The following is a 26,529-nucleotide window of genomic DNA, read 5'->3' on the forward strand; positions in this document are numbered from 1 at the left end:
TTATATTACAGATTTTTATAACGTGTAAAATTGATTTGAACATCAAACATGTGCGACAAAATCGTTTTATCGTGTACAAAATTTGCCATAGATATCAAAATAAAAAATGGTTTCAATTCTCTTATTTATAAATCGCAAAAGTTCGGATATGTACATAGCAAGCAGCGTGCGCTGCAGAAAACGCTGTGTAGTAGTAAGGCCACGTTAAAAAAAATGTGTGCGTGTACTAGTGTACACACGTAAGAAATGAAACTTCTATATGACCTTATTTTTCAAAAAATAATAAACTATATGCAACTTTACAGAAATACGTCGAATCACGCGTGGTAGGGATAAGAAAAAGATGGCGCGTAACGGAAAAATGTCACGCGTAACGAAAAAATGTTACACTAAATTTTTTTTCCAACCCCGATAAAGAAGTTTCACTTCAAAAATGGAGTTTAAATATTTGTTTTTTTTTTGTGTATACTCAATACTGACTTATAAATGAATTAAATTCTTCTTTCCAGTCTGAAGGAGAGTGTCGTCTAAAGAGCAGACTACTCTTCCCTCTGCTATCTATGCTCGATGTATCGTGCAATCTGTTGAGATCGGTCCCACCGGCCATACACTTGCTTTCCAACCTGGCTGTGCTTAACTTGAGCGGGAATAAAGGTTTGTATTTTTGTTATATTATGATGTAGTATATGTACTATAGGAGATAATAATGAACTATATAGATTATGCGGCTTTGCTTGTGTTGTACCCGAATTAAAAGGGTCTAAAAAGTAAAACTAGAAAAATAATATTTATCGACTTAACTTTAAAAAATGGGCAGTTTTTATACAAACTATCTTACAAATTTTTGACAATTCTTACATTATAAAAGGAAGCATTGTGCAAAATTAAGTTTTTAATCATGGCAGTTTTATCTGTGACTTGATTTTCGTACTAACATATTATTTTACTGTATTTTCAACCGGCTTCAATAAAAGGAGAAGTTTCTCAAGTCGACTGTATTTTTTGTGTTTGTTACCTCATAACTTTCGACTGGCTGAAGCGATTTTGATGATTTTTGACGTGACAACGTCTTATAATTCGATAAAGCCGGCTGCACGCACGAATAAACATGACTCATGCGGCGTTACCGCGCTCTGACTCATCTGAGGCGTTCTATGTAAGGCTTGAAGTGCGAGCGAGAGCGCGGAACGAGCGATAAAGAAGCACAATCGGACGTTGTCACGTTCAACTATCGTCAGTAAACCGACTTTACAGACAACCAATTTTTTTTGTTTGGACATAGATATAACAGACCTGCCGCCCCAAATGGGGCTGCTCACCCGCCTCTGGAACCTCAACACGGTCGGGTGTTGTCTCTCGGAGCCCCTCCGCTCAGTAGTGCGCGGGGGGCGAAGTCGCAGCGTCGATGTGGTCGGGTTCCTGCGGTCGGTCCTGCATGAGGCGAAGCCCTATGCTAGGATGAAGCTGATGATTGTCGGTGTTCAGGTTAGTGGCGGCTGGACGTGTAGACTTAAGTGTTTTTGAAGTGAAAACTTCTTTAGCGGCGTTGATCACTTTTTCTGTAATGGGTATAAAATCTTAAACTCGCGTCAGGACACGTGACCTGATCGAAAAAGCGTAAGACGGATACCATTCCAAAATATCAAACATGCTCAACGTTAATAATCAAGTTTTCACTTCTGCCGGCACTCCCCCAGTGCAACCCGTCTTTTTTTATTGTATAATTTGCATGTTAGTTTAAAATATACCTAAAAAATCACTTATGCATTTTTGAATGATTGAAAATGGTAATAAGTTAAACTGAAGTGGTAATTTAAAACTTATTAGGTTGTTTAATGCTGAAATTTAAATATATGTTGATAAGTGTCAAAAGATTATATTTTCAGTGAAGTTTGTATATTTCAAGATTATATTTACATTTGCAGGGAATCGGTAAAACCAGTCTCTTGGAGTGTCTTCGTCAAGAATCTGCAATACACCACAGAAGAAAACCAACTGATGTAAGTAAAACTTTAAGTGGTTTTTCAACACTTGGTTAAAGCTTCTCCATCCATTCAAGTAATTAACAATAATATGAAAATGTCACCTGTAAAGTGTCAAAATTCGGACTTAATTTCAATGATTGCTTCTCCTCTATACTACTTATTTTCTACGACATTAGTTTCTAAGACTGCTACCACTTTAACTTCTACTTCTTTTGCTTTGATTTTAATTACTTATACCACTTTTTCGACGTCTTCTTCTTATAATTCTACTATTACTGTGACTTTAATATCTATAACAACATTTCCCAGCACTGGGCCAAACGTATGGGTAACAGAAGCATCCGTGGGATGTCAACATTAGGCGTGGACATCGACTAGATGACTTAAGCTATTGCATAGCTTCTATCGCGGGCCTTGAGCGCGGCGACCGAATGTAAAAATTCCGTAACGAAAAAACCTAACACTCCAACCGGCACAGCGATGCGATGCTATGCAATAGCTTTACCGCGGCAGTCCTCGAGTGCCACACGTATTTTTGTTTCTCTCAGTATTGAACTAATACGATTCCCATTTTATTTTGCTCTGTTTCTACGACTGCTGCAATTTTAAGTTTTACTTCTACCACCTTCTTACAAATATACGCATTTAATATATTATTTTATGTACGTTTTCCCAGCACTGGGCAAAACGTATGGGCAACAGAAGCACCCGTGGGATGTCCACAGTGGGCGTGGACATTGGTTGGTGGGTGTTCGAGCCGCAGCGTGCCGCTAGAGGCCCGGTCACTTTCAGCACTTGGGACTTTGGCGGGCAGCATGAGTATGTTACTATTTATTTATTAAGTGATACTTCTTTAGGCGCGTTGAGAGTAAAATTTCAAGGTCGCGTCATAGCAATACCGTCACGTTATGGAGTGCCAACGATTTTGGTATCGTTGAATCTTGCGAAAGAAGTTTCACTTCTGACACGCCTCTTTTCACGACTTCTGTACACTTCTCACATTGCCATGACGCGACCTTGAAATTTTACTCTCAACTCGCCTAAAAAAGTTTCACTTCAAAGAAAATTGAGATTGATGATGATGATAACTAAATTAAATTATGAATTCGATATCAAATTAGTTATTTCAGAAATTTTATTTCTTTTTTTCAATATTACAACTTATATTTTCAGGTACTACGCGACCCACCAGTACTTTTTATCGCGGCGTTCCCTCTACTTGGTCGTGTGGAAAGTGCCAGACGGGAAGAAGGGATTGGCCACCGCTCTACAGTGGCTTAGGTAACCTATTTATCTTAATCTTAATACTATTATAAAGGCGAAAGTTTGTATGGATGTATGGATGTTTGTTACTCTTTCACGTAAAAACTACTGAACCGATTACAATGAAATTTAGCACACATATAGAGGGTAACTTGGATTAACACATAGGATAGGTTTTATCCCGGAAATCCCACGGGAACGGGAACTATGCGGGTTTTCCTTTGAAAACGCGGGCGAAGCCGCGGGCGGAAATCTAGTATTGTATAATTTTAGAACTAGTCATTCGTATCGGCTATCTACTACTATCTATAAAAACATCATAAAATATATCCTATGTACATCATGGATCCAGTAGTTTCGGTGCCTATTTAATTCAAACAGTCAAATCTTTCCTCTTTTTAATATAAGTATATTTTTTGTCAAAAAAAGAAATGAATTATTTGTTTATTCATAAACTCTTTTCTTATTTACTTGCGAACATTATTATATTAACAGATCTATACAAGCCAGAGCACCAGGATCCCCCGTTATCATGGTCGGCACGCACTATGATCAAATTATGAATGTAAGTCTCCGTTTGTTATTCTTCTAATAGATTAATTAAAACATACAATAATAAATAAAAATAAATTATAGAATATTAACCATTTTCTAGAACGTATAATTATTATTGAACTTTTTAACTCCTAACCTTATCTCGTTTATATCACCATAAAGTGTTCTGACTTTTGGTAAAGTGTAGTCCATCTTTACTTCGATTCGAAACTCAATTATAAGTTAGTGAGGATGGATGTATGTGTATGAATGTGTATGTATGTTTGTTACTCTTTCACGCAAATACTACTGAACCGATTACAATGAAATTTAGCACACATATAGAAGGTAACTTGGACACATAGGATAGGTTTTATCCCGTAATTCCCACGGTAACGGGAACTATGCGGGTTTTTCTTAGAAAACGCGGGCGATGCCACGGGCGGAAAGCTAGCTAGCAGTTTATAGTTATTATAATTTTGATGTCTATAAAAAATGCTAGTTATTATTATATTTTATTACAGACAAATCTTCCAGAGAGTGAAAGTCCCATGGCCTTACAGAGGTTAATTCGTGGTTGTGTTATGGGAGCACCAGATGCTGATAAACTCGGCCTGCCCAGGGTTTTGGATACTATAGAAGTAAGATAATAATGCTATGTATTGTAGATTGGGTAATAAAAGTAATATAGAGTCGGGAAAGAATCGATATACATATATAATAAAATCATAGGAAAGTCAAAACTGTAAATTGAACATTTTTTTTTAATAATACTTGGGGCGTGGTCTACAATCGATTCCGAAGTCAAAAATATTGTTTTAAGAATTTTTGTCTGTATGTATGTCCGGGCTAATCTCAAAAAATTCTGCATGGATTCAGTTCAAATTTGGTACAGAGATAGCTTGGGACCTGAGGTAGGACATAAGATAGATGTTATATGTACCGGAAATCCCACGGGAACGGGAAGTATGCGTGTTTGACTACGCGGGCGATGCCGCTGGCGTAAAGTTAGTAGTTCTATAAAGAGATTTATACATTTGTAAGCTCGTTTACAGTATGTACATTGTACAAGTATTTAGAACTTAGGTTTGGTCGTTACTTTCATTTTTTTTGTCAGAGTTTTATCGGATTTGTTTTAAATTTAAGGCAATTACACGGTACAACGACCTTAATGATTCTGTCACTACATTTGAATTTGTTTTTTTAACCGCCCTCTATAAATATACATCGTTGTTGAAGTAAAAGTGACCAAAGATTATGGAATTGTATACTGTATCGTATTGTATCGTAATGTGTTAGTGGTTTCTACCTAATTTATGTTTTCTCTGAGAGGCAGTAACATATTACATTTATGAATAGTAAATATTGTGTACTATGTATGTTGTAAATGTAATGTAGGAAGACTCATCTTTCAACATTAACCGTTATAAGCAAAGTCTCTACTACATGACCCATTCTGGAGACCTTAAAATGACTAAGCAAGTAATTATAAGTTCTAGAGTGGGGAACAGTTAAGAAAACACCGATTTAGAAATTAATTTTATTCAACACGGACTCTACTATATTCTGGAGACCTGATGATGGCTAGGGTGGAGAACATCTCACCTACAGAGATATAAAAGATGGAGTACATTATTTGACGTAATTCTATAGAACGGCCTCTACCATGTCATGGTGTATCGAATGGTGACCAGGCAAATGTATTTAGCGTTCTCTGTATATCTCTTCATACCTAGTAGGAATATATGCATGCAACCTACACACACCGAAAAAAATAGGGGAACGGACAAGAAATCACGTTTTTTTCGACTTGTTATGTATTTTGTAGTTAGTTCGGGGTTAATTTTTTAAATCCCTTACGTCTTTGAAATGATGACGAGAAATAAAATGTGTTTCGATTTTTAAACATTAAAATATTATACCCCTTTAAGAGTTTGGTGCCTATTTATCGACTATATAGCAGCTTCAAATCAAAAATATTATAACGTGTTTTAAACTGAGTTTTTTTTTCTACTGTTTATCTTTGAACACATTACAAAATGAGTGATTTTCCTGCGACTGAAGTTACCAGAGCCTATGACTATGACTGATATGGGTCATACCTTCCGTACAAAGAATACAGTGTTAGTTGTGTCGGTATCTATAAAAACTCGCATAGTTCCCGTTCCCGTGGAATTTCCGGGATAAAACCTATCCTATATTACTCGTGGATAATGTAGCTTTTGAATGGTGAACGGAATTTTTAAAATCGGTCCAGTAGTTTATGAGCCTATTCATTACAATCAAACAAACAAACAAACAAAGTTTTCCTCTTTATAATATTAGTGTAGAAGAAATCATCGGTTCACCCAGTTAAAAGTGCGGAGGTAACGGAACCAACAAAAAATTCAGTTGAATTGAGAATTTCGTCCTATAATGGCGTCGGCTAAAAATGTTGCTATACGTTTATGTCAGTTTTGACTTTCCTACGATTTTATACAATAATATAAAATTAAATGATTTTATACAATATAAAAAAAAATTGATGATTTTCGGCGGTATGGCGAGCATTTGGAACTGTCTGAAAAGTATGGCATGGCGATTTTCGTACATGGCTACTGGACGATGATTACCTGTGCAAAAATTAGCCTGGTACAAATGGTTGAATTTTTTTTTTAAATCAACGCATTCACGTCGGTATTGTGGGCTGTAAATTACACCGGAAAAGTATGGCCTGACCATAGAAATCTAAATAACAAGACACATAGAAGTGCTATAATGTCATAATTCGTATGAAAACCGCTGTCGCCAAAATCAACACATTTAAACCGATAGCTAAACAGTACACACAAGTAAACTATGCCTTTTATTGGATAACTTGATTTTAGTGAAAACAAACTTAAATATTAAATTAAGCTTTTTAATATGTATCGTAACGCACGAATTTACGGTTTATTTTAGAATAACATCCCCAAGTATATGAGACGTTTTGTTTATTTTTGCTCCAATACGCAAAAATTCGGCTTTTCTACAACAGAGGTTGTCAATTTTCAATAGATATAACTTTGAACATAAACTCATAGAAATAAGGTTGAAATTTGTGTTAAACGTGATAATAAGAATGGTCGACTGTGTCATTCATTGTTATTTCGATTACTATGGTGACACTCGTAATACTTGGAAATATTCTATAATTTTAAGGAAAAACGGCAATATTTATAAACAAAAATAATTACCGGTGAAATTTTATTCCTTTATTAGTATAATTACAATTTATGGAAGAATTTCCGCACTGGGAAATGCTGTAACACACCATGTTTACTCATGCACGTGTCAGGAACAACTGAACAAGCGACCACCAAGCGACGAACAGACTTGTGGCATGGTAACCACCTGAGCGGCGAAAATGTCACGCGCGCTTACCACTTCTATTGCCTTGTTATTTAGATTTCTATGGGCCTGACACTACCGCCTACTTCTTTTTTATGGGCTATCGGTAAATCCTAAAATTTTTGTGTTACAAATCGTTTGCCTTCCGTAATTTATCCGATGAGTTCGACTAACGCGACTAGTATGCCGGTACCACTGTTCTGACCATGATTTTTCTTTTTGTCATTGCGTACTAAGACCACTGTAGAACCGCCATCCGGTTACAAATGACCCAAAATTTTGTGTCAGTATCTCCCGGCTTTGGATTGTTTTGGACCCTTAAAATATACGATAGAACAGCAATTAATCTTTTTTTAAAAAATATTCAAGGCACAGGGAAAGTCTGGTTACTGTTTTATAGGTATGTGTTTTCTGATAATATTTTACTGTCAAAAATTATCAACACTGGATATTATTCAATGACCCCTTTCAAAAACAAAACTAATTTACAAACAGATTTTTATATCTTTACATACCTATTTTTAACTTTCATTTCATGAACTGCTCATGTAAATACCTATTACAATCTGGTTTAATTTAACAAAACATTCAATTCGGTGAATTTTAGCGTTATTTTGCAAAAAAAACCGCACGTACAGTCCCCCGTCCGAGTCGAACTGACACCGTCAAATTTCGTCGAAAATATGCAATAGAGGTGAGGTTTTATGTGGGTTTTATTATAAATTCGAGTTTTTTCTTGATAATTTAACGATAATAATGAAAATTAAAAAAACAATCAATACAAATTGTTACAAATATCATAACATATTTTTTGGTATAAATTTCATGTATAAATATGTAGCCGTTTTCCTAACAAAATGCGTTTTATGTTCAAAAAGGGGTTGATTTGTATGTATTTTTTATGTTTAGGCCGTTCTAAACTGAAAAGTAAACAATACACTTTGTTAATTATATCCTTGAGTATCACATATATTTTTTTTAAGACAATCGTACCAACAGTTTCCTCAACAAAATTCAATATGTATAAGGTGTTTTCCGGTTTTGACCATAGTAATCCCCTTAATAAATTTTTATTGATAAGATTTTTGTTTCTTAATTTTTGGAGCCAAAGGCGGGTTCTAATACTAATGTCACGTGATCGAACTTTTTCTTTAAAAAATTGCATTTCAGGTATCATGCAGCACGAAGCACAATATAAAACTGTTGGCGGATATCATATATTCAGTCGCGTTCAGTGTGAAACCACCAGGTAATAAAATTATTATTTTAAACTTATTAAATTAATAAAAAAAACTTGAAAATTTGGGTCTCATACCTTTTTTTGTATCTGGCAAGAGCATTAAAACATTTTTTCCTCAGAAATATTCTATAAGAAGATTTTTAAAAACTATTAGGATCAAATTTCTATTATCTTGTTAAAGCAGTTTTCTTGCGCTGTCGAGTTAAAGCTAAAATGTTATTTAAATTGTGAGAAATAAAATATTTGCACTTTGTGTGCAATCTATACTTTAGCACTAAGTTAAATGCGATTTACATTGATATACAAATATTTGCAATAATTTTAAAACTTCTCTCCAGGCAGCAAAGAACCGATGCTAGAACAACGAGTACCGGCAACTTACCTCGCGTTAGAAGAGTGCGTCAGTACACTCGCCGCTGAGTTGAAAGAGCCCGTGTTGAGACACGACCAATATAGACGATTGGTGAGTCAGTGATTTAAAGTGCGGTTCGTACGTACGTTTATGCGTTTACGTACGATTAAACGCTCGCTCGCTCACACACGCACGAACGCACACGTGTGTACACACGTACGCATTTGCGTACGCATGTAAACGCATTCATAGTGTATACGCGTACACAAGTAAATGTAAAATATTATGTGTACAGACTTACCCATTTACTTACTTTACGAATGAGCTAAACCTATGACACTAGCAAACACATATAGATACACTTAATATACAAAAATTAAGTTTTTACCTGTAATGTAAAGATCATATTTTTTAATTTATTCTCTCGTTTACAACGACATATATTATAACACTAGCCGCTCCGCGCGGTTTCACTCCCGTGGCTCCTCTCCTGTTGGTCGTAGCGTGATGGTATATAGCCTATAGCCTTCCTCGATAAATGAGCTATCTAACACCGAAAGAATTTTTCAAATCGGACCAGTAGTTCCCGAGATTAGCGCGTTCAAACAAACAAACAAACAAACTCTTCAGCTTTATAATATTAGTATAGATTATAATTACAGTACGTTTAAGACATTCTATTTTTGGAATATAATTTAATTTCAGGTCACGCAATACATGCAACAGAAGAATTTGAAAATGTTCAGAGACGCGGCGGAGCTGCATCAAGCGACTATGTTTTTACATGAAAATGGTAAGCATTTACTTTTTTTGAATAATTATTTATTTGTATTGAATATGATGTTGTTCCCATTAAGCAGATGCAGGCTAATTTATACTTAATTTTTGCGATTTTTTTAAAAACTTTATGTGTAATTCCTCCATCGTAAAATGGAGGAAACTCAACCAGACTACTTGACTGGCTGGCCGGTATTTCCCCGATATAAATATATTTGTAACACTAGCGGTCCGCCCCGGCTTCGCCCGTGGTACATATTTCGCAATAAAAGGTAGCCCATGTTCTTTCTCAGGGTCTAAAGATTATCTGTGCCAAATTTCATCAAAATCGGTCCAGTAGTTTATGAGCCTATTCATTACAATCAAACAAACAAAGTTTTCCTCTTTATAATATTAGTGTAGATAAATATGTTTTACATTGCCTTAAAAATAGAGTAAGGAAATTTTATTTTTGTCACAAATTGTCATTTCAAAAATATACTATTTTTCCCTACAGGTATCCTCCTCCACTACGACGACGCTACACTCAAAGAGCTATACTTCCTTCGACCGCAGTGGCTGTGCGACATTTTAGCGCACGTCGTCACTGTGAGGGAGATCAATCCGTTCGCTAATAACGGTAAGTGTTTATTAACTTCACTTATGTAACCAACACATTTAAGTTTTCTGTATGTTTGTATGTAACCGCACTTTGACCTTGACTCGATTTTGATACACTTTAGACTGACAGATTTAGTTCAAACTTTTTACACTTGTCATGGATCAAGAACAATTCTATTATTAAAAAACGTTTTTTTATTATTTATCCAAAAAAATACTATTCATTCGACGTTATTTTTTGGATATGTTAGTTCAGAACTTTCGACTGGGTCAACCTATTTTCATGATGCTTATATTATTTGTTCCTTGACAATTTTCAAGTTTTCTAATAATTTTTCCAGGTATAATGAAGGTGGAAGACCTCGCCCACGTGTTCAAAGCATCCCCCGCACTGGGGGGCGGGGAGGAAGCCCGTTCGCTGGGCGTGTCGCTGCTGAACAAGTTCGAGCTGGCGCTGTGCTGGGACGGGCGCGCGCTGCTCGTGCCGCCGCTGCTGCCGCACAACGAGCCGCAGCTGCCGCAGCCGCAGGTCAGTGCAATCCTACTAATATTATAAAGGCGAAAGTTTGTAAGTATGGATGTTTGTTACTCTTTCACGTAAAAACTACTGAATGGATTTGAATGAAGCTTTACCATAATATAGCTTATACATCAGAATAACACATAGGATAGGTTTTATCCGGGAAATCCCACGGGAACGGGATCTATGCGGGTTTTCCTTTGAAAACGCGGGCGAAGCCGCGGGCGGAAATCTAGTATGGTGATAATAATAAAAATAATTCAAAGAAAGAAGGCGTTTATTTGATTCCACAGACAGAACATCCAAAAAATTCTGAAATAAAATTAAAACAAAATACAATTGAAACGAAATACAATTTAAACAAAATACAATTATGATGATAAAAAATTTGACATATAGACATTTAAAAACAATTAACAAAAAGTTAGTAATTTTTGGTATCCTAACCGTGTCTTTAACCGCGTGATTTAAGAAAATTCCCAACTGAATAATGTTTCAACGCGGTAAAAAGTAGCATATTAAACCATTATTTAGCCTCCCATCTACATATCTTCTAAAATAAAAAATCATACCGCATAATCACTCTTTAGTGACATGAAAGACAGTCAAACAAACACACTTTCATGTCTTTACTGTTAGTAAAAGTAAGGAATTAGCATGAAAACTCCAATCCTGTCCCATACATTAAAACAAAAAGTTATTGAAGTGAGTAGTGACTACAAAATCTTTTCTCACTTACAGCTCGCTCTAAAATCCCGAACATGGCCGGGCACACCGCGGCGCATGTTTTCAAGCACGCTCTCCGCGTGCGACGACGGGAGAAACAACGATATGGTCACACGTGAGTATATCTTCCCTGTTCTTTATCTCTTTCATATTGTACTAGCAACACCCGTTACATTGCCGAAATTTTCGTTGTCTATTTTTTTCTCGTACTAAGCCTATGTTCATAAAGGATAATGTAGGATTCTCATGGTAAAAGAATCTTTTAAATCGGTCCAGTGGTTTCGGACCCTAGTCCGCTATAAAATCTATCCTCTTTATAATATTAGCGTTGATAATTGTTGACACGCAATGGTTATAGTTAGGCTTATTTTAATTAGGCTTTGAATGTAGGTTCATTACTGGGAATACATAGTGTTGTACCAACATACAAAAAAGTTTAAAAAAAGAAAGCATGTATGCATCAACACCATTCTAATAATGTCGTATGTTCCTTGCTGGTTTTGGACGTGGTTTTGTGCGTGAATTTTAAACCATGCCAATTTAGAATGAAATTATTCTCCATATCTATGTACCATAAGCGCACTTGTATGCAACTTTAGTTCTATACCACTGTCAGTTTACATGTTAAAATATTTCAGAGGAATGCGCAGGAGGTATCCTCCTCTCAAGCCGCGATGGAGGGAGGTCACTACGCCGAATTCTCCTCATGTCGTATGTTCCTTGTGGCTTCTGGGCGAGATTATGTGCGCGGCTTTTGGCTGACGGAGCGTTGGCTGCGGCCGCTCCGGAGTTGTATAAAGTGCCACAAGAGGTTAGTTATAGTGTTAAGTATTGTATTTCCGGTGAATAAAGTGTGTTTTTGAAAAATTTATCCGTAAATCTTTATGATATTTAATTTGTACCTTGCTTTTTGTCTGTTAAGTAGAGGTCGAAATTTTCAATCGAATTTATTTAGTTTACTGTTGGGAACTACTACTTACTACATGTCACTTTTAGTCGATGCGATTGACAAAACTTCGTGTGTATTAAATGGAATTAGGATTTTTTTAATGGATTAATCGTCGTAAACCTATTTGGTTTCCAATGAAGAAGGTATTCTAAAACATAAACTTAAATTTTTCTGATGATATTAAGTTGTTTTTCATTGATAGAGGACGAAACATGTATATATTTGTAAGATGTTATGAGCTGATTTCATTTTAGGTAAACCTTTCATTTAAAAGTAGAGAAAATGTAGACTTTATAATAATTTGGTCAGTCATACAAGTCTGCTTCTTATTGTATAGATAATTTTTTAATCTATTTAAAATACGATTAAAAACCAACCAAACGCTTCCAGATCGAGCTAGACGAGACCTCCTCCAAAGCCCTGGAACTGGGCTGGTCATGGAAAGTCTGGAAGACGGGTGTGAAGCTGGTCTGCGGTCAGCTAACCCTGCTCTCACTCCGGGAGATCCCTCCCACAAAGGACCCACTGTTGGGTAACCTCGCGGAGGAGGTGGAACCCGAGGAGATTTATCATCAGATGAGGTGACTGGGCTTTTTGAAGTGAAAACTTCTTTAGCGGCGTTGAGCACTTTTTCTGTAATGGGTATAAAATCTTAAACTCGCGTCAGGACACGTGACCTGATCGAAAAAGTGTAAGACGGATACCATTCCAAAATATCAAACATGCTGAACGTTAATAATCAAGTTTTCACTTCTGCCGGCACTCCCCCAGTGCAACCCGTCTTTTTTTAGTTCTGGTAATGGAAGATAACTTTGTAAGATGTAGATGTATTAGGGTTACTGAAACTCAAACATTTATTTATTCAATCAGACTTATAAAAGCACTTTTAAATCGTCATAACCTTTTTTATATACCCCCGATTCGGAAAGCAGTATCTATGGAGAAGAACCGGCAAGAAACTCCATAGTTGCTCCTTTAAAATCATGTCAATATTACAATTTAATTTCCTTGTTAAAATTTTCTAGTTAGGTTGTTTTACTTTGTAAAAATTTTCTCGATTTAGGGTTACTTCATTAACATAATGTTTGTACATTGTTTCATTTCGAATAACATTTGATGTAGTTTTAGCAAAGTGGTTATAAATATTTTTAAGGTTGGAGATGGGATCTTTTGGAATGACTTTTATGCTTTTGACTTTCCATCATCGGTTTTATTATATCATCCGTATAAAATTTTCCATTCCCTGTTTCAACCTATCCAAATTTTGTTATGTAAATTAGTATTTGGTCCTTCGAGGTTCACAAACGAATTTCCAACCGAAAAATTATCCAGCTATATCAAAAAAAGCATAACATTTGAAATTGTAAATTCAAGTACCTTTTTCGCTTGTCTAGTTTTGAACTTAAAGATTCTAAGATAACACTCAGCCATTTAAACTAACAATAAAATCATCTAAATGAATTCTAAAACGTATCTTACTACATTTATAGGTTCCGTGTCCGCCAAGAGGGCGTGTGGTGCGAGCTAGACATGCAAACATCTGCGTGTATAGAGATTCTTTTACCTGCGCAGGCGTGTGTCGCGAGGCGGAAAGATGGCCTGCCTATTGGTGGTTATCAGGTATATATTTGCTTTTTGTTTATGTATTTTGTGTAGAGACAAGTAAAAGACAGACAGGATATTTTGTATAGAGAACTAGCAGTCCGCCCCGGCTTAGCCCGTGGTACATGTCTACGTTTTCTCTCCATAACAACCATCCTCGTACTTCAAGGATTATTTTAAAAAAAGAATTATCGAAATCGGTCCACCTGTTCACGCGTGATGCCGTGACCAAGGGAAATATGGATTCATTTTTTATATAGAGATGTATTGAAGTATAATAAACAATTACACTCATAATCAGTAAAAGTAAAAGTAAAGTAAAAAATTATTTATTCTTTAAGACACGTACATCAGTCATAATACATACATTATTACATAGTGCTTAATACATACATTATTACATAGTGCTTAATACAGTTTCTTAAAGAAAAACGTTAAAATACAGGAAATAAAATCATTGGTTCCCGCACTAGGCAATGCCTGTCCTGCGGGACCGTGAAATGTTTAACATTAGAATTTCATAAACAGAGCGGCGATTATGTTATGATAAATATTTAAAATTCAGATTTAAATTTAATACATAAACATAATACAGATTAAAAATTAAATTAGATTAAAAATTCATACAAACAATAATTAAATAAAAGTAAAAATAATATTAAGAATAAAAGGAAGGTCATAATATCAAAAAAAAAAATTGATATGATTTCATAGCAATAGTCAATAATTAGGCCTGTTTCATACCGATTACAATCACACTGGCTTAAACAATTGCCACAAGAAATATTCAAAAAAGTTGAAGACGAACAAATTGCTCAGTCTTAGCATAGTCCCAGGAAAGAAGCAATTTTGTTAGCATGTCTTTAGTTATGCAAGTAGTTTTAGAAAGGTTCAAGTGTCTGATTATTTTATTATGTAAGAGTGGCCACATATAATTAGGTGCACGTTTTGCAAAAGAGGTTTTTAATTTGGGAAGTGGTAAGTAATTTCGTCTGCTATGGGAGTCTAGTGTAAATGCAGTTGCTTTATTAATCCTGAGGATTGAATTTAAAATGAAAAGGCGTCTAACACTAAGAACTTTACATTCAGAATAGAGGGTCGACGTCGGGTAAATAAATGGTCTCTTTAACATGACTTTAAGAACAGATCTCTGAGCTCTTTCGAGTGTTATAAGAGCAGAGGATGGAGCAGAACCCCAGATCGATATGCAGTAAGTAATAATAGGTTGACATAATACTTTATAAATCCTCATAAGAATATTAAGACTTACTTTATTTCGCAGGTTCTTCATTATATATATTAATTTCCTAGAACGTTTAGCAGTTGCGTTGATGTGAGGTCGAAAGGAGAATCGTTCATCAATGATGACACCCAGGTATTTAGTTTCATGAGATACTTCGATAGAGACACAACTACAGCATCCCGTGACATCAGCAGAGCTACTTATTGCACAAGTGTGTATGAAGAGAGGAGTGTTGTCTTTAGGCGCTGACCTAACAGTTTTATGAAATCTCAAAAATTTAGTTTTCTGTGTATTTAAGGTGAGGAGGTTATTATTTAGCCACATTGCTACTTTTGCCAGGCCACGCTCAGCGGCCGTTATACAATTCTTCCACGTGGAACCATGGAAAACCAAGGCTGTGTCGTCTGCGTAACATATCATATCACCCTGATCAATGGATAATGAAAGCAAGTCATTGATGTATGCGAGAAAAAGAGTAGGACCCAGGATACTACCTTGCGGGACCCCGAAAGACACGTGTTCAGACCTACTCAGAAAGGAATCTATTTCACACTTTTGAAAAATGTTAGAGAGGCGTTGCATAAAACATGAATTGAAATTACACCTTATTTCGAAGCAGAAATGTTCAAAGTCGCTTATTAGAAAACTCTGCCTAAACACGCGTAGGCGGAGTTTTGATACGGACAACAATTATAACTACCTTTCCTAATTTTGTATATTACTGTCCCATCTTAACAATACCTTTAAGCATTTTTTATCTGTCATAATTATTTCTTTATCCCTTTAACAATATCTTTTCAGAACCTAAACCAAACACACTTTTTTATATTGTTTTTTTCGTGTTTTTTGAAGTGAAAACTTCTTTAGCGGCGTTGGGTATAAAATCTTAATATTCCATGCGTAAGACGGATACCATTCCAAAATATCAAACATGCTGAACGTTAATAATCAAGTTTTCACTTCTGCCGGCACTCCCGGAGTGCAACCCGTCTTTTTTTTTTTAATTGTCACCTATTTGAAATGACTATTTTATATCCACAAAACTATCTGGCCACCTTTCTTTGCAACTTTTCATTACTATCTTTCATAAACACTTACTGCACTGCTTTGTCAATTTTTTTGCTCCTTTTCTTTTCTTTTGACACTCTTTTACTAACGTACCGGAAACAGGTATTCACAAACACCCCGCCCACGTATCCCCAGAGTATCACGCTGGAGCCGAGTCCGACGGTGCTCGCGAAAGTGCTCGCGCTCGTGTCGGATTTGCTCGATCTATTGCTCGAAGACTGGTATCCTAGTTTGGGTGAGTTTTATATATTGTGATAGTGTAATTATTGAAATAATGTTTCGTTTTGGCTATTTGTGTTCTGTTTATTTCGAACTAGCTGTGCTCCGCGGTTTTACCCGTAGTGCTCAGCTCCTATTGGTTTTAGCGTGATGATATATAGTCTATATCCTTCCTCGGTAAATGGGCTATCTAACACCGAAAGAATTTCTCAAATCGGACCAGTAGTTCCTGAGATTAGCGCGTTCAAACAAATAAACTCCAGCTTTTTAATATTAATATAGATTTGTGCAGTAGACAATTCTCTATTTACTAGCGTTGTTTATCGGATCTGAAAGTATCTCTGTACCAAATTTCATCCAAACTGGTTCAATGATTGTGGCGTGAAGTGGAGATGGACAAATACAGGCAGATAATCATTCTCCATGACGTGACTGTCTTGCCATGAACTTTCATTTCAAAACATATTTTACATTTGAATTTGATATTTTTTGTTTTATAGCATTCAAATGCTTTATTGAATTGTCTATGGCTGAATTGGTTAAGCATCCGCCCTGGATTGGCGTGAAAGGATGCGGGTTTGAGTCGCGCTTCGTGACCGAATTTTTTCTATTCTTTATAAAATTATATTTATATTTTTTGACTGACCTGCCTTGGTTGGTAGTGGCCCTGCCTTCCAAGCCAGAGGTCGTGGGTTCGATTCCCACCCGGGGCAAATATTTGTGTGATGAACATATTTATTTGCTCTGTGTCTGAGTGTTAATTGTCTATAAAAGTATTTATTTAAAATTATATATGTATGTTTATTAGCCATTTGGTTTCCATAACACAATCCCACCGTTGGTATACTAAGCTCAAAGGAGGTTATAGTTTTGCATACGCTGAGTACGTAAAAAATACTTATAAAATTCCAGACGCATTTTTTTTTTTAAATAGATGAATTCTTAAAACTCTATGTGTACACCCATAACAAGCAACCCGCCCAACTTTGCCACCAGCACCCGAGCTATCATTTAAGATTATGTTTTCATAGACAAAATGCTTATATTAGAGAAGCGGTATATGCCGCCTGCGCGAAGCTAGAGAAGAAAACATGGATTTTCAGGAAAAATTTAGCAAAATATTTTTGACGTAATTTTGTTGTTTAAGTATTTTTTACGTGATCAGTGTATGCAAAACTACAAGTCCCTTCGCGCTTAGTATACCAATAGTGGGACATCCTGTATAAATCTCGTGTCACAATGTTTGTCCTCAATGGACTCCAAAACCACTTAACCGATTATAATAAAATTCGCACACCACGTGCAGTTCGATCCAACTTGAGAGATAGGATAGTTTAAACATGTAGGTACCACGGGCGAAGCCGGGGCGGACTGCTAGTTTATTATATATATTGGGCACGTACAGGCACCCGGTTCGTGCACACGTCGGAGGGGCGGTGCCTGATCACGCGCGCGGTGCCGTGCCCCGCGTGCCTGCGCGACGCCGCGCAAATGCCCGCGCACGACCTGCACGACGCGCACTTGGCGCAGGTGGGTTAGCACGTCCGTCCGTATCTTTGCAACATTTCCCCACTTTAAAAAAAATTGGTTGTCTGTAAAGTCGGTTTACTGACGATAGTTGAACGTGACAACGTCTTAAGGCCGATTGTGCTTCTTTGTCGCTCGTTCCGCGCTCTCGCTTGCACTTCAAGTCTTACATGGAACGCCTCAGAGCGAGGTAACGCCGCATGAGTCATGTTTTTTCGTGCGTGCATCCGGCTCTATCGAATTATAAGACGTTGTCACCTCAAAAAAAAAAAGAAACAAAAAAGGTGTGTTAGCACGTGCAGCTTCACCTGCAGGGTTACAATGTCACAGGTCCGAGGGGCGGTGCCTGATGATCGTCAATTAGCTGTGCTCTGTGCTTTCACCCGCATGGCTCCGCTTCTGTTGGTCTTACCGTGATGATATGTAGCCTTCCTCGATAAATGGGCTATCCAACACCGAAAAAATTTTTCTAATCGGACCAGTGTTCTTGAGATTAGCACGCTCAAACAAACAAACTCTTCAGCTTTATAATATTAGTATAGATTACATAAGTGAACAGCCGGCAAGAAATTTTGTAGTTTATTTTATCATCCTAAATCCGTAAATATGTAACCGACTCTTTTAGACTCGATTTTGACACACTAATTGAAACTGTACAGTTGTCAAGGATCAGTGACAATACAATAAATAAAATTGTTTAAATACATTAATTTTATTAAAACTCGTTTTGTAACCTTTTAAAACTATATTTAAATTATTATCATTACATAGCATTTATTTTTGCCAAATGACATCACCTTCATTGTTAAATTACAGTAATAAACTATTGAATTCCAGGCTTTAAAGCGTCTCGAAATGGGCAACAACGAGCCGCGGCGTCTCAGACTATCGGAAGAGTCGAGAACGTCAGATAGAGACAGCGGTGTTGGAAATGAATCTATTGGTGAGTTTTGAACATTTTATTAAACTTTTCCCGATATTTTGAACGTTATAAAGTGTGTGTGGTTACCATTTTTAGGGTTCCGTAGTCCGACAAGAAACCCTTATTTAGGGAACCCTTATAAGATCGTTCAGTCCTTCCGTCCTAGTTTCATTTAAATTACAAAACGTGAAAACTCATTTTGGTTTATAAGATTTAAGAATGTAATTCTTTTTATTGTGGAAATCAAACCCTCCGAAGAAATGCTGCAGAAGAATCCCATAAATGAATGACTCTTATTGAATGAGTGATTTTCAAAAATTTAAGGTTGAATGAACGAAAAACAAAATCTCATCTATTTATTGCAGAAGAATCCAATTAATGAATGGCTGGCTTATTGAATAAGTGAATGACAAAAATTGAAGATCTGAAAGAACGAATCTCGTCTATGTATCTCCAGCGTCATCTCGTCTTCAGTCGAAGGGTGTACAGAGGAGCTCAATGGTGGGAGAGCACTCGATTTATTAAATGATGAGTTATCGATTGTTTGATTAAATGAATGGCTCGTTAATTGATTGATTGTATGAATGAATGTAAGTATAAACGAACGAATACTCTCTATATTGCTGTAATCTTGCCTATTCACAGCGTCATCCGTGCTTGATTAAATGACTGATTGTCTCTCTGCCTGGTTGATTAAATGAATGAATGACTCTTTGATTGATTGATTAAATAATTGACTGACTTATTGAACAAATGAATGTCGCAATGAACGAACGAATACTGCTATACAATAACTATAAGTTCGTGTGTCTAATGACAGCATCATGCTGTTTCGGCTTAGTGGAGGGTGTACAGAGAACCTCAGCGGTAATAATAATACCCCAAAATCGAATAACTGAATGAATGACTTTTTGATTCGTTGATTGGTTGAAGAGAATGCAGATTGGCTTATCGAATGAATGAATTATTATTTATTTATTTATTTATTGAAATTATTCTTACAAATTATTACAATAACTTAAGTCTAAGTCCCACAAAACTGCACATGCAGTTTGTCTGTGGGACCCAAGGAACGAACGAGTATTCGTATATTACTATAATCTCGTGTACCTATCAACAGCGTTATCTAGTCTCGGCTCAATCGAGACTGTACAAAGAAACTTAGTGGTAGGCGAGCACTTGATGAATGAATGAATAGCTTTATTGACTGTTTGTTTAAATTAATGACTTATTCAATGAAAAAACCTCTAATCTCGCCTATCTATTGACAGCATCATCCCGTCTCGGCTCAGTGGAGGGTGTACAGCGGAACACGGCGGTGGGCGAGTGCTGGACGCTGGAGGAGTGTATACTGGCCGCGTGCACGGGACAGCGGCTCGTGTGCCAGCACCACGCGGACGTGGAGCTGGCTGATGTGGCGCCCGACGTGGTGAGTGGGGGGGGGACTTGGGTAAGGGGAAAAAGATCATATACAATATACAGTATTTCCCACTTTTGGTATACTAAGCTCAAAGGAGGTTATAGTTTTGCATACGCTGAGTACGTAAAAAATACTTATAAAATTCCAGGCGCATCTTTTTTTCAAATAGATGAATTCTTAAAACTCTATGTGAACAACCTTAACAAGCAACCCGCCCAACTTTGCCACCAGCACGTGAGCTATCGTTTAAGATTATGTTTTCATAGACAAAATGCTCACATCAGAGAAGCGGTATATGCCGGCTGCGCGAAGCTAGAGAAGAAAACATGAATTTTCAGGAAAAAATTAGCAAAAAATTTTTGACGTAATTTTGTTGTTTAAGTATTTTTTACGTGATCAGTGTATGCAAAACTACAAGTCCCTTTGCGCTTAGTATACCAATAGTGGGACACCCTGTATACACTACAATGCTCACTCAGTTGTATATTAAAATTTAAATAAGCTGTTAATCAATTTCGCTAATGAAAGTGTTCTTTATTGTATTTTTGTTATGGATAGATATACGCTCAAAGGCCAAAAACGATCATTGAGAAATTATTTCACAGCGTGTTTTGGTCACAGTAAAAGAGCCATAACGCAAGATTTTCTATTCAACATACCGTAGAATGTTTACACGCAGAACAAGTGCTAGTGAGTGGAGTGGGTAACGTGACTTTCAACTCTCACTCACTCCCTCACTCATTCACTTAGTCTGTGACGTCACGCAGCTACTGCTCGACGTGGAGGACAGCAAACGCGCGCGCTGGGTGCTCGTGTCTTATAGCGAGACTGTTGTTGTTTCTCTTATTGTGTTCACCTCTCATTCACTCACTCATTCACTCTGTGACGTCACGCAGCTACTCCTCGACGTGGAGGACAGCAAGCGTGCCCGCTGGGAGCACGTGACCCTCGGCGCAGTGGTGGGGCGAGGTGCGTTCGGTACAGTGGCTGCGGGCGCCTGGCGTACGGGAGGCACTGTGAGACGAGTTGCCGTGAAGGCGTTACAGCCGGTACCGCCTAGCGCACCGCATTCGATACACGCGCTGACTGCGTACAGGGTGAGTTTGTTGAACCATATCTAAAAATTATAAAGCTGAAGAGTTTGTTTGTTTGAACGCGGTAATCTCGGGAACTACTGGTCCGATTTGAAAAATTCTTTCGGAGTAAGATAGCATATTTATCGAGGAAGACTATGTATCATCACGCTAAGACCAACAGGACATACTCCTGTTGGTCTTAGCGTGATGATACATAGCTAGTAAAACCGCGGGGCGCAGCTAGTAAATTATAAAGCTGAATAGTTGCGAATTCCAAATGTCATTGGAAACAGCGAAAAATAGTATGTTCCAATTACAATACATGACAATTTGTGTTTCAGTGACTATACTGTTGAGCTTTTAATGTGTTTTTAAATATTGATTAAATACTTTGTATAAAAGCTAAAGAGTATTTTTCTACATTGGAATCATGTTATAACGAAAATATGTCCAATAACATTACATGATAATACAGTATACTATTAGTGTATCAATGACTATGCAGTATGCACGTTCCAATAACAATTTGTGTTTCAATGACTATACAGTATACACGTTCCAATAATAATTTGTGTTTCAATGACTATGCAGTATGCACGTTCCAATAACAATTTGTGTTTCATTGACTATACAGTATGCTCGTTCCAATAACAATTTGTGTTTCAATGACTATGCAGTATGCACGTTCCAATAACAATTTGTGTTTCATTGACTATGCAGTATGCACGTTCCAATAACAATTTGTGTTTCAATGACTATGCAGTATGCACGTTCCAATAACAATTTGTGTTTCATTGACTATGCAGTATGCACGTTCCAATAACAATTTGTGTTTAATTGACTATACAGCTCGTTCCAATAACAATTTGTGTTTCAATGACTATACAGTATGCACGTTCCAATAACAATTTGTGTTTCATTTACTATACAGTATGCACGTTCCAATAACAATTTGTGTTTCAATGACTACAATTTACATATTCCAATAGCACATTATGTTTCAATGACTATACCTACATGTTTTAGTTACAATTTGTGTTTCAATGACTATACTTGCTCAATTAATATTTATATGAATGACAATACAAATGTCCCCAGGCGGCGGTATCCCGCTGGGAGCGGGAGCCGCTGGCCGCAGCGTGCCGCGCGTACTGCGGGCTGCGGCAGGAGCTCGGCATCCTCAGCCGGCTGCGGCACCCGCACGTGCTGCCGCTGCTCGCCGCCTGCCCGGCGCCGCTCGCGCTGCTGCTGGCCATCGCGCCGCAGGTGGGTGGGGACAGTTGTATAGAGATGTACTGCGGGCTGCGGCAGGAGCTCGGCATCCTCAGCCGGCTGCGGCACCCGCACGTGCTGCCGCTGCTCGCCGCCTGCCCGGCGCCGCTCGCGCTGCTGCTGGCCATCGCGCCGCAGGTGGGTGGGGACAGTTGTATAGAGATGTACTGCGGGCTGCGGCAGGAGCTCGGCATCCTCAGCCGGCTGCGGCACCCGCACGTGCTGCCGCTGCTCGCCGCCTGCCCGGCGCCGCTCGCGCTGCTGCTGGCCATCGCGCCGCAGGTGGGTGGGGACAGTTGTATAGAGATGTACTGCGGGCTGCGGCAGGAGCTCGGCATCCTCAGCCGGCTGCGGCACCCGCACGTGCTGCCGCTGCTCGCCGCCTGCCCGGCGCCGCTCGCGCTGCTGCTGGCCATCGCGCCGCAGGTGGGTGGGGACAGTTGTATAGAGATGTACTGCGGGCTGCGGCAGGAGCTCGGCATCCTCAGCCGGCTGCGGCACCCGCACGTGCTGCCGCTGCTCGCCGCCTGCCCGGCGCCGCTCGCGCTGCTGCTGGCCATCGCGCCGCAGGTGGGTGGGGACAGTTGTATAGAGATGTACTGCGGGCTGCGGCAGGAGCTCGGCATCCTCAGCCGGCTGCGGCACCCGCACGTGCTGCCGCTGCTCGCCGCCTGCCCGGCGCCGCTCGCGCTGCTGCTGGCCATCGCGCCGCAGGTGGGTGGGGACAGTTGTATAGAGATGTACTGCGGGCTGCGGCAGGAGCTCGGCATCCTCAGCCGGCTGCGGCACCCGCACGTGCTGCCGCTGCTCGCCGCCTGCCCGGCGCCGCTCGCGCTGCTGCTGGCCATCGCGCCGCAGGTCTAGTATTTCAATTAACGGCCTAGGATTTATATTAATTTCACGACGCGACAGTACAAATCGTAGTCTAAGTATACAGGGTGACTGGAAATTCGACGTGATCCTTCAAAGGGGTTATACTAGAGGTCATTTGCAACAAATTAAGTCCAGTTAACCAGGGGTCAAAAATGAATGGTTAGCTTTGACGGTTTTTGATATTTTAAAAATTTTCTGCCTTTTTACCAAAAACAATTAATTATGAAAAAACTACTATAGTGGAGCCATTTTAATAGGCAACATTTGACAGTTCAACAAAATTCAACAATGTAACCTAGTAACGACGACATAGAATAACATGATATTTCGTTTTGTTAGAACTGCACATTTGCTTAACTTTTTTCAATTACGATTACATATTTATAATAATAATGACCGATACAAGTAATTTTAAGATTTCATTTTACTGATAAACCATTCTAAACATAATAAAAAATTTCTGAATTAAAGAACTGACGTCGCTACAATTTTGTGTCAATAAACTTTATTTCTTTTTAAATACCAGAGACGTTACTCTAAAAATCGAATTATGACATCTAGAATCGAATGCATTGATTACTTGTGAATAAAAATCATCATAAATTAATAAATATGTTTCAAGTTCGATTGACAAATGTTTCAAGTCCGTATCGATTAATTCACTTTAATCGATTTTTTTAAGCAGGATACCTCTCTTCGAAGATAAAATTTATAGACGTCAAATGTTGCCTATTAAATTGGCTCGACTATACACTGTTAACATTCAATTGATATTTTTTTGAAAGCCGAAGAAATAGAGATCAGTTTAAAAAAGAACTTGCCCAAAACTTGCATCTTTCGCTTGTGTTATGGAAACCAGATGGCTGATAAACATACATATATAATTTTTAAATAAATACTTATATAGATAATTAACACCCAGACACATAATGTTTAATAATCCCAGGGATCGCTCGAAGGCACGCTCCGCACGTACCGCGGGTGCGGTGTGCGTGTCGGTGCCCGAGCTGCGCGTGCGCTTACTTTGCAGTTAGCGCGTGCGTTGGAGTACTTGCATGCGCACAGAGTGCTGTATCGGGATTTGAAGGTACGTGAGGAGGGGGGGATTGGTTATAGAATTTATTAATTTTATTTATATTTATTTATAAATACTTTATTGCCCTTAAAGATAACAAAACAAGAAATACAAACACTTAAATCTAACTTACACTAAGTACAATTGGCGGTCTTATCGCTTAGAGCGATTTCTTCCAGACAACCTTTGGTACAATAGAGGAATAAATACCAAAATACATAAATGGGTAGTGCAATAATAACTATGATAAAGGATACACATACATATTATGTATTTATATTGTGATATAAACTAAATAAGTAAAAGGGAATAGAGATTCGAAGAAAAATACCATACTAAAAATAATACATAGTAATTAATAATACGTAATCCATTAGTAAATTAATTTTAGACAAACTTACAATTAGTTTTAATAATCTATTATCAAACGGAGAATTCCCGGACTCGCTAAAAATTGCTAAGGTTAGTCCCATCTACAAATCGGGAGATAAAATGGAAGTAAACAATTATCGTCCCATCTCTGTACTACCAGTGATTTCCAAAATTCTCGAGAAAATTATTTACAACCGCTTAAATGATCATTTGAATTTAATAAAATTTATATCTAACAAACAATACGGATTTCGGCCACAGTCTAATACATTATCAGCTACAATAGATTTAGTCACAAATATAAAACATAACTTTGATCGTAAAAATATTGCTTTAGGAGTATTCATTGATTTAAAAAAAGCATTTGACACAGTTAGTCACTCATTATTAATAAAAAAACTCGAGGCTATTGGAATCACTGGTATTGCACTAAAAATGTTTATTTCATATCTAAATAACCGAACACAACTTGTCAAAATTGGCAATACGCAAAGCGATCCCTTACCAATGACCTGTGGAATACCACAGGGATCGGTGTTAGGACCACTGTTGTTCTTAATTTATGTGAATAATATCCATGACATAGGCCTACATGGCGAAATTACCCAATACGCAGATGATACATGTCTATTTTATTTCGGATCCTGTATAAATAATATTATTTCACAAGCTCAGGAAGATCTCAACCACTTATTTGAATGGTTTCAGTACAACCTCTTAACTGTTAACGTATTAAAAACATCCTATGTTATTTTTAAAGCAAAAAATAAAAAAATTCTACCTCATGTGCCAATTACTTTGAATGGAATTCCACTTCAACAAAAAAGTAATGAAAAATATCTTGGTTTAAGAATAGATAGTGGCTTGTCCTGGAACATTCAAATAGACCATGTTAAATCTAAACTCTCATCCCTTGCTGGCTCACTTCGTAGGGTTGTAGGATGCCTTCCTAAACAGGTCCGCATAAATATTTAACGGAGCGTCGGAAGGCTCGGCGGTATGATCTCCGTTATCTGACATAGCGGTGGTTTAGTAGAGATGGGAACACCGAAATAAACTCACTATTTTCTCAAACGACAATCAGATAGTTTATTAAAGTTTACTTCACTTCACAATTTTGCGTAACAATCAAGATTCAAACGGATTAAGAGCCAATAGGTTAGTACGCGTGCGCCTCTGTGCACAACTGACAGTCGAATGTCAGCTGTCACGATCAGGCCAACCGACCACCCTATTCGGGACTACCCGCTCTTATTTTTTTAATGTGACAACCTTACTTCACAATATTTTTAATTACTGGCAACACAACATAATACTTTGACATTTTTCAACCAAAACATTACTTGTAACATTTTTAAAACTGACAACACAAGGGTTTGACACTGACAATCAAAACAAACAATTTAACTACGTGAAATCAACTATGCTAGATAATTATCATTTAATACAGTAATTATCGGCGCGCCGTCACGGCCGTCCTGCATATTCACACGTCCTCGTGTGTGGAGTCATTTCGCTCAACTGAATCATCTGTAAACAAGCAAA

At 37.8% G+C, this 26,529-nt stretch overlaps 1 protein-coding gene across 1 annotated transcript in view; it reads left to right on the forward strand.

Annotated features, from left to right (window-relative positions):
* The window catches only part of Lrrk (Leucine-rich repeat kinase), an 89,637-nt gene that overhangs the window by 46,431 nt on the left and 16,677 nt on the right, over positions 1 to 26,529 (forward strand). The window contains 24 exon segments of the mRNA XM_090118405.1: positions 510 to 654; positions 1,283 to 1,485; positions 1,926 to 2,000; positions 2,662 to 2,804; positions 3,159 to 3,266; positions 3,744 to 3,813; positions 4,307 to 4,423; positions 8,322 to 8,400; positions 8,730 to 8,854; positions 9,449 to 9,536; positions 10,017 to 10,139; positions 10,462 to 10,649; positions 11,382 to 11,498; positions 12,005 to 12,052; positions 12,055 to 12,177; positions 12,706 to 12,896; positions 13,806 to 13,935; positions 16,331 to 16,463; positions 17,853 to 17,977; positions 18,812 to 18,917; positions 20,168 to 20,325; positions 21,213 to 21,413; positions 22,491 to 23,522; positions 24,484 to 24,624. Of these exon segments, the coding sequence (XP_089974531.1) occupies positions 510 to 654; positions 1,283 to 1,485; positions 1,926 to 2,000; positions 2,662 to 2,804; positions 3,159 to 3,266; positions 3,744 to 3,813; positions 4,307 to 4,423; positions 8,322 to 8,400; positions 8,730 to 8,854; positions 9,449 to 9,536; positions 10,017 to 10,139; positions 10,462 to 10,649; positions 11,382 to 11,498; positions 12,005 to 12,052; positions 12,055 to 12,177; positions 12,706 to 12,896; positions 13,806 to 13,935; positions 16,331 to 16,463; positions 17,853 to 17,977; positions 18,812 to 18,917; positions 20,168 to 20,325; positions 21,213 to 21,413; positions 22,491 to 23,522; positions 24,484 to 24,624 (3,969 nt within the window).

The sequence above is a fragment of the Colias eurytheme genome, chromosome 29 (assembly GCF_061535395.1).
Source record: "Colias eurytheme isolate Ceu_HAF_F1 chromosome 29, ilColEury1 Martin Lab GWU primary, whole genome shotgun sequence".
NCBI classification, from domain to species: Eukaryota; Metazoa; Arthropoda; class Insecta; order Lepidoptera; family Pieridae; genus Colias; species Colias eurytheme.